A 15,431-nucleotide genomic window follows, 5' to 3' on the forward strand; every position below is an offset into this window, starting at 1 on the left:
GGGCACGTCCTAAGCTTTTGACTCGTGTTTACGGGCACTTCCGCCCAAAGGTGTACGCCACTTCCTGCCGTTTTCTAAGAGAACTTCCGGTTGCTCTCTTCCCCACCTTCCCAGCTCCTCTTCCGCTTTAAAAAAAACCCCCACCAACAACACTTTTCTGTCTCTACGCTCACAGCACAGAGACATAAAAAGTGAAGAGTCTTTGTAAGGCGGTTCTCTGGTTCTCGTGTCGCAGTTCTTGTAACGTGGGAGTCGCACTAGGATCCCTTGGGGGAAGAAAGGTGGATGTTAACTTTGACATAAAAAGAAGAAATATTCATAGCTGTCAACTTCCAGATTTGAAAATAAGGGATCAGCAGCCTCACCTGTCCCGGGGACAGTCTACGGGAGCTGGGGGCACTGTCATACAGTGGTTCCGCTCCTTCCTCCTGGGCCGTGTTCAGAAAGTGGTGGTGGGGGATGAGTGTTCAGACCCTTTCTGGGGGACAGGAGGCGGGCAGGTGTGGGGGATTCCCTGGTCCTGAATGGGGTAACCGTGCCCCTGAAGGACCAGGTGCGCAGCCTGGGAGTCATTTTGGACTCACAGCTGTCCATGGAGGCACAGGTTAAATCCGTGTCCAGGGCAGCTGTGTACCAGCTCCATCTGGTACATAGGCTGAGACCCTATCTGCCCGCGGACTGCCTCGCCAGAGTGGTGCATGCTCTGGTTATCTCCCGCTTGGACTACTGCAATGCGCTCTACGTGGGGCTACCTTTGAAGGTGACCCGGAAACTACAACTAATCCAGAATGCAGCAACCAGACTGGTGACTGGGAACGGCCGCCGAGACCATATAACACCGGTCTTGAAAGACCTACATTGGCTCCCAGTACGTTTCCGAGCACAATTCAAAGTGTTGGTGCTGACCTTTAAAGCCCTAAACGGCCTCGGTCCAGGATACCTGAAGGAGCGTCTCCACCTCCATCGTTCCACCCGGACACTGAGGTCCAGCACCGAGGGCCTTCTGGCGGTTCCCTCACTGTGAGAAGCCAAGTTACAGGGAACCAGGCAGAGGGCCTTCTCGGTAGTGGCACCCTCCCTGCGGAACGCCCTCCCACCAGATGTCAGAGAGAACAACAACTACCAGACTTTTAGAAGACATCTGAAGGCAGCCCTGTTTAGGGAAGCTTTTAATGTTTGATGTATCATAGTATTTTAATATTCTTTTGGAAGCCGCCCAGAGTGGCTGGGGAAACCCAGCCAGATGGGCGGGGTATAAATAATAAATTATTATTATATTATTATTATACAGTATCTAACAATCCGGGATAGCAGCGGGAAGCAGTGGGAAACGGCGCTGGAATAAGGGAATTTCCCGCAAAAAAAAGGGAGGGTTGACAGCTATGGAAGTACTGTAATATTTTTAAATGTCCCGCGAGGCGGAATGGGAGAGCTGCTCGTAGAAATAAACGGAGACATTCTAAAGTAGTTGTGATCCTATCCCCACTGGATTTAAAGGTGGTTGTGGTGTTAACAGAGGCGTGCAAGGAAAATGAATAAGGCTGAGCAACAACACCATACGGTATATTCGAAGCTCATTTTTTCGCTCAAAAGCATCTGCGTACTGTTGTTTGCTCCTCATAGAGCTAGAATTCTCAGCAACCCTTCACTTAATACAGTTCCCAGCTTCTCAGCTGCAGTGCCCATAATTCTTTCATGGGTTGTGTTTAAAATGTGCTTTAAAGGTATACTTTAGGCAACCCCAGGCAAGAAGGGCAGACGGTGACAGTTCAGCTAGAGATAAGAATGTGTGCAAACGTAGCCAAATAAAATAATATTAAAACTTTTATTATTTATACCCTTTAGGTATAAATTAAAAGGCGTAAAAAAACCCCTTTTTGTTGCTTTTGGTGTAACAGAATAACTCAGCTCCCTTCAAGTGGCCCTGCGTGCCTCAATTTTTTTATCTCTGAGGATCATGGGGCCTCTTTCAAAGTCCGCCGGAAGTTCAGCCTAAAAGGCCGCTCTAGGGCGCGCGACACTATCGTCCTGCGCGCGGTGCGTGGCGGGAGTGCCTCTCGCGTGTGTTTGCCGGGGAGTGGGAAAGATGGCGGACGCCTTTGGGGACGAGCTGTTCAGCGTGTTCGAAGAAGACCCTGCCGCCGCTTCCGGCTCGAAGAAGGCGAAGGGGGCAGCTGAGGCGACTGCCGCTGCCGCTGCTGTAGGCAAGGCCGGGTGAGGATCCAGGGAGAGCTTGAGAAGGAGAGGCGGAAGGGCGAAGTTCGACCGTCCCTATGGAGATGGCTGCAGTTTCGCGGGTGGTTGGACGCCCTCGAAGTCTCCGTGATAGGGGATCGCTAACTTTCTTTGCAAACTGGATAAAGTTTTGGGAGCACCACACATCACCCCAAAGCGACTTAGAAACAAACCCCACATCCATACATTACAGCCGGGGGGCGGGGGGAAGAAATACATTAAAAATATCCCACAAATTTCTAAAAGGCCACAGGCCTGGTTATAGAGGGAATATATGATGGCGCCAGCGGAGCTTCCCACATGTGGAAGCCATTCCCTTTCCCCCACAATAATCTCTGAAGCCTCACTTGAAGGTTGACACCTGCAGGGTTAGCTTCTCTGTCCCCACAGTATTTCAGATTGTGTTGCTTGCAGCAAATAACAGCAAATTTTGAATGAATTCTGTGCATATTTGAAAGGTTTATGCAATCCCCTCACTATGGGATAACAGATGAGACATTTCCTTCTGATGGAGAGGCTAGTGATGATAACAACTGGCCCTGGGAGTATGAGGGAAGTCCAGGAGAGGAGGGAGGGAAATATGGCAAATTGTTAGAGAAATATTGTTAGAAGATGTATACATAGAAAAACATTTTTTTTAATTTTTTTTTTAAAACAGCAACTGGCCCTGTTGCCTCTAGTAGTGTCAGATAAGTGATGGGCCCACAGCCAACCAGCTTTGGAGATGCTGGGTTTTTGCTGCTTGTTCTGTGAGTAGTGCATGTAAACTCCACCAGGTCATGGCCTCATCTGCCAGCTTCCTTCCTTCCACATGAATTTTACCATTTGCGAAAGTCAGTGGTTATTACAGAGAGAACTTCGTATCTGAATCTCACCATGAAGCATCATTTAAAGAAATGGGGATGTAACATTTCATATCCTGTTGGAAATCTGTTGAGCTTTGTTTAGATTTTGAGAGTTTACTAACAATTACCCTTTTTGTTGATTTGTATTTCAGGAAACAATCAGATGGCAAATCTGCAGCATCCTCTAAATTTCCAACAAAAACTAAACGAGATGCAGAGGTCGATAGCACAGACATTCCAGTTTTTGAAAAGAAGCAAAAGTTGGAAGATACCACCACAGAAGATCTCAGGTAAGCATGTTAGAGGCTTGAATGGTTGCATGATAACTGGCCAGCAAAGATTACAACAAGCACCATAATTGAGTTTTCATAAGTGTTTTGTAAACATTTGCTTATATCACATTATTCTGCCATAAATAATCATATGAAGGAAAGCATGTTTGAAAACTTTGTGCCATGAATACTTGCCCTCTTGCTTAACCTAAAGGAAAGACACAGCTTGGAATTTTAGGACTTTGGAGTTGAAACTGCTTCTGTTGAGTGCTGGGATATACTTTTTCTGTTGTGTTTTATTGACTAACAAATTGAGTTTTTATCTCTTGCATTTATATAATCACCTTTCTTGCAAACTTGTGATGGCACAAGTTCTCTGGTTGAGGCTTCTTTTGTCTTTGTCTGTTTAATATTTTGGCTAGGTACTCATGAATTAGTATTTGTTGCTGATACTCAAACATATCATTTCCCCCCTTAAATGCCAAATAAGTATAATTGTTTTCTGATAAATTTGAACTAAGTAAATGAATATGTGATGTAGCCTCCTAATTATGAATCAATTGCATTAATAAATATTTGAAGGGAGTTCTCCTGTCCTGGCTGATCTAAAGCAGACAGGCTACTTATAGTGCAGTCTTTACCACAACTAAATTTCCAGTCTCCTAACATTAGCCCTATGAATAATTATTGCATGGGCCTCTGCCCACTTCTCTTCTTGGCTTTCCTCTTCCCTGAACTATCATAGACTGTTACCCCAGTCCTTTAAAGATGAGGGGAAAGTGAGTAAGACTCTGTACTGTTGTTTCCTTGAAGACCAGGGTGATTAGTTTGCTTTATTCTGAACATTTTGATATTCTTGCTGCTTTTAAAGATTTACTGTTTAAGTTTAAATGTTCTTAACATTATGTGATTAGCCTCTCCGAGAAAATGCTTGAGGGTCAGGGTGTACATTGGAATAATTAACAAATGTTTACCCATCTTTAATAGGCTAGGGCAGATAACTGGGACACTACTATGATGATAGTGGGGGAGGGAACAGCAGAGAACATGCAGGCGTGTAGCAGTTTTTTATGGTGCTTTGAGCCTGGGGCATTCATTACTTGCCCCAGGTGACAAGATGAGTAGCAAATTGTCTTGCAGTTTTTTAAGCTGGCTCTGGAATTGGCATATTGTGGGAAATGTGTAATAATGATTGTACTAGCTAAGGGACTGACAAGCATTGTTTTTTCATAGTGCTTAGTCGGGATATCATGATAATTAATTAAACCAACAACCTTCATAAATGTATGGGGTATTTTGTTAATGATTGCTAGTATTAATTTGCACTTTTCCTTTCAGTTTGGCAGACCTCATGCCAAAAATAAAGGTACAAGCAGTTGAAACTGTTGAAGGTTGTACACATGAGGTGAGTTTAATGTCGGTGGTTGTTATATTTTGTTGTATATGCTACTACTTGTTTGAATTTCCTGGCTCTTATAGTAGATACTTTAAAAACTCTGCTTTTAGTAATGTTTTGATGTTACATTTTAAAATGAAGTATTGCAAATCATTCACGTACATTGGAGAAAATTAAAGGAGGATATAGTTGGACGCCTTTGCAATGAGGGCTATCTTTGTCTCAGTGATGTGTGCTCCTTGATGTTAAGTGTCGGAAAATGAAAACAATTGAGCTGCCCTTTGTCTTCATACCCCCCAGTCTTCATCTATATATTTGTGTCCTTGTTTCCTTTATTGGCTAAACTAGAATATGCTGGAGAACAGAAAGTAAATAGTTGATATACATATAATTGATGTTGGGGGCTGTTTTAGATATTAATAGTTAAACAGGGGGGGAAATGGGCAAAGTTTTAAAGTTTTATCTCACTTGCCTTTTTAAAAAATGCACCCATAAATCTCACCGTTCTAATTTGCTGCAGCAAATCTGTCAAACCCCAATTGACAGGACAATGTTCATAGGGCTAAAAATGCAACATTTCAATGTTTTTTCTCTGCCTCTCCATTAGAGTCAGTTGTCACATTTTAGCTTCAAACAATATCATAATTGTTACCATTTTTATTTGAAATGTACCTGGAGTAACTAGGATGTTAAATAACAAGTTAATTATTATTTTTTAAATAGAAGAGGTATTGCACTAGCATTGGATAGAGCCAATTGCTAGTGGTAGCATTTATTGATGAATAAATGGTTTGAGACAGGTTTGCTTCTGAAATAAAGGGTTGTATGCAACAAAGCTGTCCCATTAGAACAAGGACTTACACCTGCACACTGGGACTTCATCTTCTCTTCCTGTGCTTCTCTATTCTGTTTGGGAGGGGTGTGGGGGAGAGAAGTTGGAGAGGAGTTCTCATTGCACTAAACCACTTTGTTGGATACAAAGGCATTGGGAGCTTTGTTACTGAGGGAGAATCTAACATACTTTCTGAGCAATGTTTTAGCAGTGTCTTCATTCAATTCTTTGCTTTTTCTGCTAATTGTAAAATGTCTTAGAAGATCAGTGGTGGGAGAGGAGTACAGGTTTGAAAGGTAGCTGCAAATGTGCAGGAAGTTAATCAATTTCATCTACTAATGTAAATATTTAAAACATTTTTTCTTTAGGTTGCTCTTCCTGCAGACGAAGATTTTATAGCCCTGAAGCCAAGAACTGGAAAAGCTGCAAAGGTTTGTGTTTTGAATGTTACAGCACATGCAGGAGGGATATCTGGCTGGAACTGCTGGGTATATAAGTAGTTCAAGCAGGTTAACATTTAATAACATGACTGCACCCCAGATATCCTGTGGGGATTACTTGTGTGGCCTTAAACATATATTTGGTTTGATACTCTTTGAGTGTTGCAGAAAGATGATGCAATGAATCACTCTGTTTGCTCAAGGCACTTTGGACAAAAGCATTATCCAGAGTTCTTTGTAAAGGTCCTTGTTTCAATCTCTGGCATCTGCAAATAGGGCTAAGAAACCCTGGAGAGCTGCTGCCAGTCAGAGTAGACAGTATGGAGCTAGATTGGCCAGTGGTCTTACTCAGTATAAGGCAGCTTCCTATGACTTTTCACTTGACCAGCCTTTTTGTTAAAATTGGTTGGAAAGCTCAGTTTAACATTGGAATTAGAATAGCAATAATATTATTAGCTGGGACTCAAGCTCATTCTAGCATTGGGGTATTTCTTTTGCTTATGGGTTGGGTGAAGGTTTTTATTCACATTCTTGTTGTGTGGTTCTTCATTAACACAAAGTATAGCAAAATCTATTAATGCAGCTTCTTAGAAGAAGGTTAGCAGACAACAGTCTTAGGATGGTGGTTTTTAGGCAGTGATAATGTGTTTATCAAAAGTGCTCTATTTTTCAATTTGAGCTAGTCATAAATTCCATGTAGACAAGCAAGATGACAAAGCTCTCTTCACAGTGGTCTTTTAAGTGTAATTTCCATCATACATGGGGATATCAGTTTCCATAGTTTAGCAGTTGCATTCATTTCAGTATCCCAAGAGATGTACAGTGTTTATAATGTCAAGACAGCTTGCAGAAATGTGCCAGCTTGTGGGGATTAGTATCAGGAGTGCAGTTTCCTATGTTTCGGGGTTTGAAGTACATACGTGAAAAGCCTTTTCTAATAATAATAAAAATAAGGCTCCACTCTATAATGAATTCAGGAGAAACATTGGAGTGATTTATGATCAGTTGTTCTAAAATTTTAATACAAAGTTACATTCTGCGAAGATACTTGACAAAAATTAAGGTATATGTGTTCATTTTATCCCCCCAGGAATATCCATTCATTCTTGATGCTTTTCAAAGAGAAGCTATTCTGTGTGTGGATAACAATCAGTCGGTGCTGGTGTCTGCTCATACATCAGCAGGGAAAACAGTGTGTGCAGAGTAAGTAATTCTGAGATGAATTTAAAAATAAATGCCGGGGGGGGGGCTTATTGTAAGTTATCCCAAAATACTCAGTGGTGGAAAGTAAAAAATCACTTGCAGATAACCAGGTGATCTTGGACTGCTTTTTAAATATGTATATCACCTCTCCAGTTTTGTTGCTCACGGTGTTGGCAGTTGCATTTCAGCGGTTCTCAACCTGTGGGTCCCCAGATGTTGTTGGACTACAACTCCCATCATCCCTGAGCTCTGGCCTTGCTAGCTAGAGGTGATGGGAGTTGTAGTCCAACAACATTTGAGGACCCAGAGGTTGAGAAAGGTTGCTCTACATGAATAGGTGTGGGAGAATCAGGATGTAGGGGAGAGTCTAGAGAGGTTAGGTGTTGGCAGTGTCTTGACTGTTTATTGGCATGACTAGTTTTGCTGTACCACTTGGAAAAGCTTAATTCGGTTTTCCAAAAGATTTTTTCTTGGAAGGCTGCCAGTAGAAGGAAGGGGAAAGTGATTTTTGCCAGTCCCTAGTATCACCTCCCACACTGTTTTGGAGGGCTGGGGGTGGCATTGGAGGTTGTAGAGGGAGGGGGAATCACAGAATTCCCCATCGGCACCAGCAGGATCCCTCTACTGGGTCAAAAGCTTTCTGTGGACAGAAGACAACTTTCTGTTCACTGATGGTAAAGTCTGGATCTGATCCTTTGTGTCTCTTGTTTATTTTTATAGATCTGCAGTTCTTAGGCTGTTAAGTGTTTGGGGCAGAGTATGGAATTTGAATGCTTGAGATTTTCTCATCCATTCTCCTGTTTTACATTGACTGGACTACTATTTGATTTATTGGTTTTCAGCCTGTAGCTTGTTTCTAAATGTGTCTCCTTTACAAATCTATTGATAGATCCAATAGCAATGAAAAGTGTTTTGAAGTATCTTTGCTTTTAATGAATGCTCAATCGCATATGCCCTGCAGGTATGCCATCGCTTTAGCTTTAAGGGAAAAACAGCGTGTGATATTTACTAGTCCCATCAAAGCTCTCAGTAACCAAAAATATCGTGAGATGTATGAAGAATTTCAAGATGTTGGTCTGATGACAGGGGATGTCACCATCAATCCGACAGCATCTTGTCTTGTAATGACAACGGAGGTAAGTTTGTCTAGGAGTTACCCTGTCCTGACACTGGTTTTCTCTGCTGGAGTGTTGGTGGCTCATATTTATGTTTACGAAGAAGTCAGTCCCACTGTGTTCAATGGGGCTTACCCTTTAGTAAGTGCGTTTAGGATTACAGTGTGCAATACCCAATTTGTGTTATTGAGGATAAAACAAATAGTTGTCTATAGCAAAAATAACTATGAAAAGTCAATATACTATGCTGAACCATTTTAACTTCCCTCTGTCATTGCACCTTTCCTTGTCTGTACTCCCATATAGTTCCCATATAGCAACAATTTTTTTATTATACAGCGGAACCTTGGTTCTCGAACGTAATCCATGACTCCCAAAATGTTCGACAACAAAACATAAAAAAGAGAATATCCTATACAAGTGACAAATCAGTAGAAACCAATAATAATAATTACAACAATAATAATAAAAATTTAATTAATAAAAATTAAATACATTATGAAGAGAGACTTTGTCTGTATGGGCAACCCTGTGTGGAGTACTTGTGCCACTATTTATTGCAGTGCCTATTATATATAGACCCAAAAGACTGATTCATAAAACCCCTGTTTCCGAATGGAACTCACTTGAATAGGGTGGAAAGGGTGAATTGGCTGCTGAGCAATACTGATGACTTTGTAACTTGTAAAGCAGCACTCTATGTGTTGGCAGCTAAGAAGATCAGGAGGAAAGAACTAGATAAAATAGCAGTCAACTGCAAAAGGGATTTGGATATTTAATTTGGCACATTTTACTAGAGAATCTTCTGCTATTCTATTTCATGCAACAAAGAATCTTAGTAGTTGTGACCGTGGTGTATACTGTATGTGTGGTGCCTGATGATTTTCATGGTTATTGCTGTTTTTCCTTTTGTTATTTTTCTGAATGATGCCATGGCCTATGGCTAGCGCAATAAAAGTCGATGGTAATGATAATAATAATAACAGTTTACAGTTATACCCAACTTAAAATAACCGTCAGCCCCAACTAAACATTTAATCAACCCCAACCTGACAAAAACAAAACATAGGAGCCAAAATTAGAACCATTTAAAACATTTTAAACCTTTTTAGCTGGTTGCCCCAACCCAAGAGTTGTTCCAGCAGTGTCCCAGTGGCTGTGAGTCTGGGCCCCGCCTCCTAGGCCAGGTGGAAATGGGACTTGCAGGAGGGAGCAGGCTTCCTTCCAGCACTCACAGCAGTTGCAATCCTTTATAAGTAAAGGATTCATGAAATTTCACTTTAGAGCCTGGGCCTTAAAGAAATCTTGCATCACAGTGTTATTTGTAAATAGGGCTTAGATTTTGGCCAATGTATTTATTCCTGTTTGTAATGCATTGTTCTGTGGGCTGAAGGTGAATTATGGCAGTGGCCATGTCACAGTCTTCTTTCCTAATTGAAATTTCTTTTTCTTTTTAGATTTTGAGAAGTATGCTTTACAGAGGTTCTGAGGTCATGCGTGAAGTTGCTTGGGTTATATTTGATGAAATTCATTACATGAGGGATTCAGGTATTGCATTTTTGCTAATTGTGTATGGATTCATGCATGCAGAAATCAGATGGAAATAATGTGTCTTATAACGTTTCCTGTGGGTTTCCTGTTTCTAGAGCGTGGTGTGGTATGGGAGGAAACCATCATTTTACTCCCAGACAACGTTCACTATGTGTTCCTTTCTGCCACTATTCCAAATGCACGCCAGTTTGCTGAATGGATATGCCATCTTCACAAACAGGTAAAGTTCTATATGTGAAATAACTTTTGGAATTATACTGCATTAGAAGGCAGTGATTTCTAGAGAATGATGCCTCAGAAGTTTCTAGTTAATTCAGTGACTTCGTTTGGATGTTAAACTGTGGTTTGGGCTATGTGAATGAGCCCAACCTTCTCCTGGCTTGCATTCATCACCCCCTGCCCCCTTGGAGGAGTTCAGAAGCCTTTTATTTCACTTTTACGTAATGTCTGAACCAGGAATTGTCCCTAACTTCAAGTAATGGGCAGATCCTGTGACTGAGCTTGCCTTCACAGGAAGGGAGTCATTCATCTTGTTGAGAAGCCTGTATTGATAACCTAGCTCAGCTGGTTGTAATATAGAAGTTGAACATGTCAAATACACTGTGTACTGCTTATAAAGGCGCTATAAATTTTGTAAATAATGGGTTTCTCTCTTCCAGCCTTGTCATGTGATTTACACAGATTATCGACCCACTCCGCTGCAACATTATATCTTCCCAGCAGGGGGAGATGGACTCCATCTTGTAGTTGATGAAAATGTAAGGAATTGTTTGATTGATTTTGGTGATGCCTGTACTTGTAATGTAAAATGCAAAAATGAAAGATGTGGGGTGAAGAATAAGGGCCAGTAGGCACATCCAAGGGTTTGTGAAAGCCCACTACGATATTTGATACTTTTTAAATTGAACAGCAGCTACTGATCCATAAGCATAAGCTTGTGCCATATGTGCATCTATGGCACATAAATCTTGTGTCATAGCAAAGTCTGCTTTTGAGTACCCCTCCTAGTTTCCAAAATGATTTGCCACGCAGCATAGAAGAACAGAAAGCTGAAAATATTTTTGTGTTTGGAAATCTTGAGATTCCTCCAGGCTTGCTAATAACTCCCTCTTCTGCCTGGTTAGTAGGGATCAGCGCTAGGAAAAGGACTTCCTCTATTAAGATATAGCAAGAGTCTTTGGTTTAGTTTGGTATTTTTTGTATCAAATAATCCTACAGTGTGGGGCTCCTTTAATATTAGATCATATTTTCTTATTAAGGCTTAATTCTTTGTTAAGGGTTTTTTGTTGTTGTTGTTTACATAAAATGATAGTGTTTCAGCCTCTTGCGTGTATGATACATTTTCATTGTAACTGCCCTGGGTCTCGAGGGCAACAGTTCTGAACCTTTTCAGTATGGTGACCACAAGTCCAAATTTACTTGGAATAGTTCCCCATTGATTTATAGTCACATGAATTTTCGAGCTAGGGTCTTCGACAACCATCAGTTTCATGTATTTTAATGACAAGCTTGCCTATTTTATAACCATTACTTGAGTAACACAAGCAAAACTTTACTTAGCACCCATATTAATGTGGAATTTTGTTGAAAGATGATAGTACTTGCAAAGTCAATCGCAGTTTTTATGGGAATGTAGGAACACCAATCATTGATTGCATCAGCTATTAAGATTTTATTCCAAAAACGTAAGAGTTTCACAAACAGCGTTCGTTATAACAAACTGAATGGGCTATTTTGGCATGCATGAGTAGCATGGCTGAGCTTGCATTTTGCCAATGAGTAGGTCAATATGGGGTTAGATGATTGTCAGACAGAGCCTCAGATCATTATTAACACATAGCCTGCTACTGTATTTCATCCTCATAGTAGTCATTGCTGGAAACCCTGCTTTGCAAAGATATGCACTACCAAATGGCAGCATCACAGGTGTTGCTCCATCAGCAAGATCAGGGTATTCAGTAGTTTTGTTAACATGAAGCCAAAATTCAGATAATTCAGCTGCTCAGAGTGGCTGGGGAAACCCAGCCTGATGGCTCAGTATTATTTATAACCTCACATCTAAAAAAAATTAATTGAGGGTCCTATCACATGACAGCTCAATGAGTTGTTCTTTTTATAAAGACCACTTTGTAACATCAGTTGCAAATGGGTTTCACACCCACTCAAGCTTCTCCGCAGAAAAGCATTGGACAAATTTTGACTAAACAAACTTCAAATCATCCTTGATTAAGCTATTAACTAACTCGGTTTGCCACAAGGCCCTCGCACAGTGAACTGTCACTGGATGTGTTGCCAGAGAGCAACTTTACAAGCATCAACAGCACATTATAATGTGCCATCAAAACCAAGTTGTATCATCATGACATTTAAGGACATTAAGGACTAAAAGCAGTCATTATGTTGGATTTCCTTATAAAGCCTGAATCCTGCTTGCAGTTAATAACTCACAGGTTGGGGAACACTGCTCTAGGGAGCTGTGCTGTTGTGTAAGTTATGCTGTGATTTTTAAAATACAGGGTTTTCTAGTTTCTGTGGGATGAGGATTTCCACCTTTCTCTTCCAACAGCCTCTTGGGATACGGTGGCTACTGCACATGCTCAGTGCTCAATGGGCTTTTTTATGTTGTTCCCCTGTCCGTGGGCTTTTTTCTGAGGTGGGGTTTTTTTTGTACTTCTGCAAACCTTGGGATTTCTATGAACCTGGTGACACCTCTCTTGCATTTGGATGGTAGTGTTTACATGTCAATAAAGTTCACTTTCCCTCCCCCAGGGTGATTTTAGAGAAGATAATTTTAACACGGCCATGCAAGTCCTTCGAGATGCAGGTGACTTAGCTAAAGGGGACCAAAAAGGTAGAAAAGGAGGAACAAAAGGTGGGTATAAACATTTCAGTGTAAAATGTGTTGTGAGATAAACAGCAGTGAAAATTAATATATTCTGCCTCCTATCCTTCCACAACATTTATACTTATTTCTGACTGTGCTGTCTTCGTAGGTCCGTCAAATGTTTTTAAGATTGTAAAGATGATAATGGAAAGAAACTTTCAACCAGTAATTATATTCAGTTTCAGTAAGAAAGATTGTGAAGCATATGCTCTTCAAATGACAAAACTGGACTTCAATACAGGTGTGTACTAACTTCTTCCTGCATATACTTCTAATAGATGGTTTACTTAACAACGACCAAGATCTAAGCTGCTTATGGTTGTATTCAACTAAATTCCTCTTAGAATGGACTCATTAAAATGAATGTCTATTATAAACATCGGTTCATTCATTTCAGTAGGTCTCTTCTGAGTATAACTTAGTTGGACACAACACTTAGTCTCAAGTATGCTAACTCTTTTTTTAAAAAAAAAACATGGCTTTTGAGACTTCCTCTGATTCGAAAGCAGTTTGCTTTGTAGAATATGGAACTGCTGTTTAAGACAGAAACTATTCCCCTTGACTCACAGAGTTTGGATCATGTTACTGTGGATTTTGGCATGCAACGTGCAAGAACTCTGTGTCTGTTTTCACAGTAGTACAGTTTGCAAAATAAAATTGTCTTTTTAATTTATGCACGTTACTCGTAAAATTTTATTTAAATAAACTAATTACAGTTTGAATCTCTTTGTGTGCTTGGAGCATTGCGAGAGCACACTCCTGCTGAGCCCTTTTTCCACAGTATGTTATATGTGTCATGCTCCCAGGAGAGCTCTTTTGTCACCAAACTCTGGACTGCAGAAGAGAAAAATAATCTGCCAATTCTTTAATGATTTCTCCAACATTTCATTGTTTGACAGATGAAAAAAAATGGTCGATCCCAGAATTTTTGTATGTTCTTGTTACGTATAATTAACATTTAATGAATTCTTATATAAATTTATTAAAAGTGCCAGAATCTGACTTATTTATGTTGCCTGTATTTACAATTCTATAATGGGTGTGGTGTTGAGGGTTCTTTAAAGAACCCAGAGAGGCCTCTGAGCTGTGTAACATGGCAAGAGAAACATCTTACCAATTTATCCCACATCCCCATTACTATTTATGAGTCAAGTTATTTTGTACATAGGACCTTTTTTTAGTGGGCTTTTTGATGGTACTTTTATATCCTTTGGGTTACAAGCATGATTTTTTTATATATAGAACAAAAATATTTATGCAGAAATTTTTCCTTTTTTCAGATGAAGAAAAAAGGATGGTTGAAGAAGTGTTTAATAATGCAATTGACTGTTTGTCTGATGAAGACAAAAAACTTCCTCAAGTGAGTGCTTAAGGATAATTAAGACTGTTCAGAATTCTCAGACCATTATTGTGCATTTTGAAAGTGGGACGTTAAAGTGAGTTTATGCTACATGGCCACCAAAAAGTAATGTCCAACATCTGTTTCCATCTTAGCATACATAAATGAGTTTAGAAAAATAAAGCTCTCTATCATGTTGAATGGCCTAACTGTAATCCTAGGCAATGTAGACAAAACTATGTTGCTTTGAAAAGCAAAGTTCTGATGATGTGTTCAACGGATGTAAGAGTTGACTCTTAGATTGCTCTCTTTTAGACTTACAAGGAAATCCATGAATACATTAGCTCACTGAAATTGAATTTCATGTAGCCACACATGCCTAAATTAGTGACCTGTGGACTAAAAAAAAAAAAAGACAGTCTTTGTAAATCCTTCTTTCGGTTAGCCTGGAGAAAATACTTACTTACAACAAGCAGTTAGGCAAGTGACTACTTACAAGCCTGATAAATCTCTGTAAATCTTGATCCCTTCTTTTGCGAGTGAAATATGTGATCCATATTTGTTCTCAGGTTGAGCATGTTCTTCCACTTTTGAAGCGAGGCATTGGAATCCACCATGGGGGGTTGCTTCCTATTCTAAAGGAAACCATAGAAATACTTTTCTCTGAAGGATTGATCAAGGTATGTACTATTAGGCATGTATTGGTAATTCCCTTCACTTATGAGTGTCCTTACACATTGGATCTTTGTCACCACAGAATGGACCATGAAACACCAGATTATAAATTAAAAACCACAGCAAATTCCTTCATAAATTGCTTTTTAGAAGCTTTATAGCTGTTAATTGCTGGGTTTTGTCATTCAGTCTTATGGACAGGGCATTTATCTCTGAACTGAACTAATGTGCAATATTGTAAGGTCCTACTCAGCAACAAATATTGCAAAGGGGCCAAAGGCGTGAGTTGAGCGAGAGCTGGAGGAACATTCTTGCTGACGAACACTGTAAGAATCAAGTGTTTTTCTACAACTTCCTCCTTGACGTGAAGAGCAAGAGAATTTTGACAGATCCTTTCACTTAATTTTTGCAACTTTCTCACATTCAAGCCAGCTGCTCACTAACAGACACCTCTCTCTTTCTTTGTTGCCCATGCTACAGAATAGCTTAAAGAGCTCACTGCCTGTTACTGTTCTGATACAGAAGCGCATGGCAAATAAAGATATATCCTTGGGATCAGAGGTAGTACATTGGTCAGGTAGTAAGCATCTGGTAGCCAGGTGCCCCTGAAACTTCAGTTGCCTAGCTTTATTCTGAATTTGGGT

At 40.3% G+C, this 15,431-nt stretch overlaps 1 protein-coding gene across 1 annotated transcript in view; it reads left to right on the plus strand.

Annotated features, from left to right (window-relative positions):
• The first annotated feature begins 2,043 nt into the window (after window positions 1–2,043).
• MTREX (Mtr4 exosome RNA helicase) overlaps window positions 2,044–15,431 on the plus strand; it is a 39,792-nt gene continuing 26,404 nt past the window's right edge. The window contains exons 1-13 of the mRNA XM_082241837.1: window positions 2,044–2,214; window positions 3,233–3,370; window positions 4,691–4,757; window positions 5,949–6,011; window positions 7,111–7,223; window positions 8,185–8,359; window positions 9,796–9,886; window positions 9,985–10,109; window positions 10,549–10,647; window positions 12,659–12,761; window positions 12,883–13,014; window positions 14,054–14,133; window positions 14,682–14,792. Coding sequence (XP_082097963.1) covers window positions 2,087–2,214; window positions 3,233–3,370; window positions 4,691–4,757; window positions 5,949–6,011; window positions 7,111–7,223; window positions 8,185–8,359; window positions 9,796–9,886; window positions 9,985–10,109; window positions 10,549–10,647; window positions 12,659–12,761; window positions 12,883–13,014; window positions 14,054–14,133; window positions 14,682–14,792 — 1,425 coding nt within the window. The 5' untranslated portion in view covers window positions 2,044–2,086. The remainder of the gene's footprint in view (window positions 2,215–3,232; window positions 3,371–4,690; window positions 4,758–5,948; window positions 6,012–7,110; window positions 7,224–8,184; window positions 8,360–9,795; window positions 9,887–9,984; window positions 10,110–10,548; window positions 10,648–12,658; window positions 12,762–12,882; window positions 13,015–14,053; window positions 14,134–14,681; window positions 14,793–15,431) is intronic.

The sequence above is a fragment of the Podarcis vaucheri genome (assembly GCF_965113315.1).
Source record: "Podarcis vaucheri genome assembly, chromosome: 11".
Classification (NCBI taxonomy): domain Eukaryota; kingdom Metazoa; phylum Chordata; class Lepidosauria; order Squamata; family Lacertidae; genus Podarcis; species Podarcis vaucheri.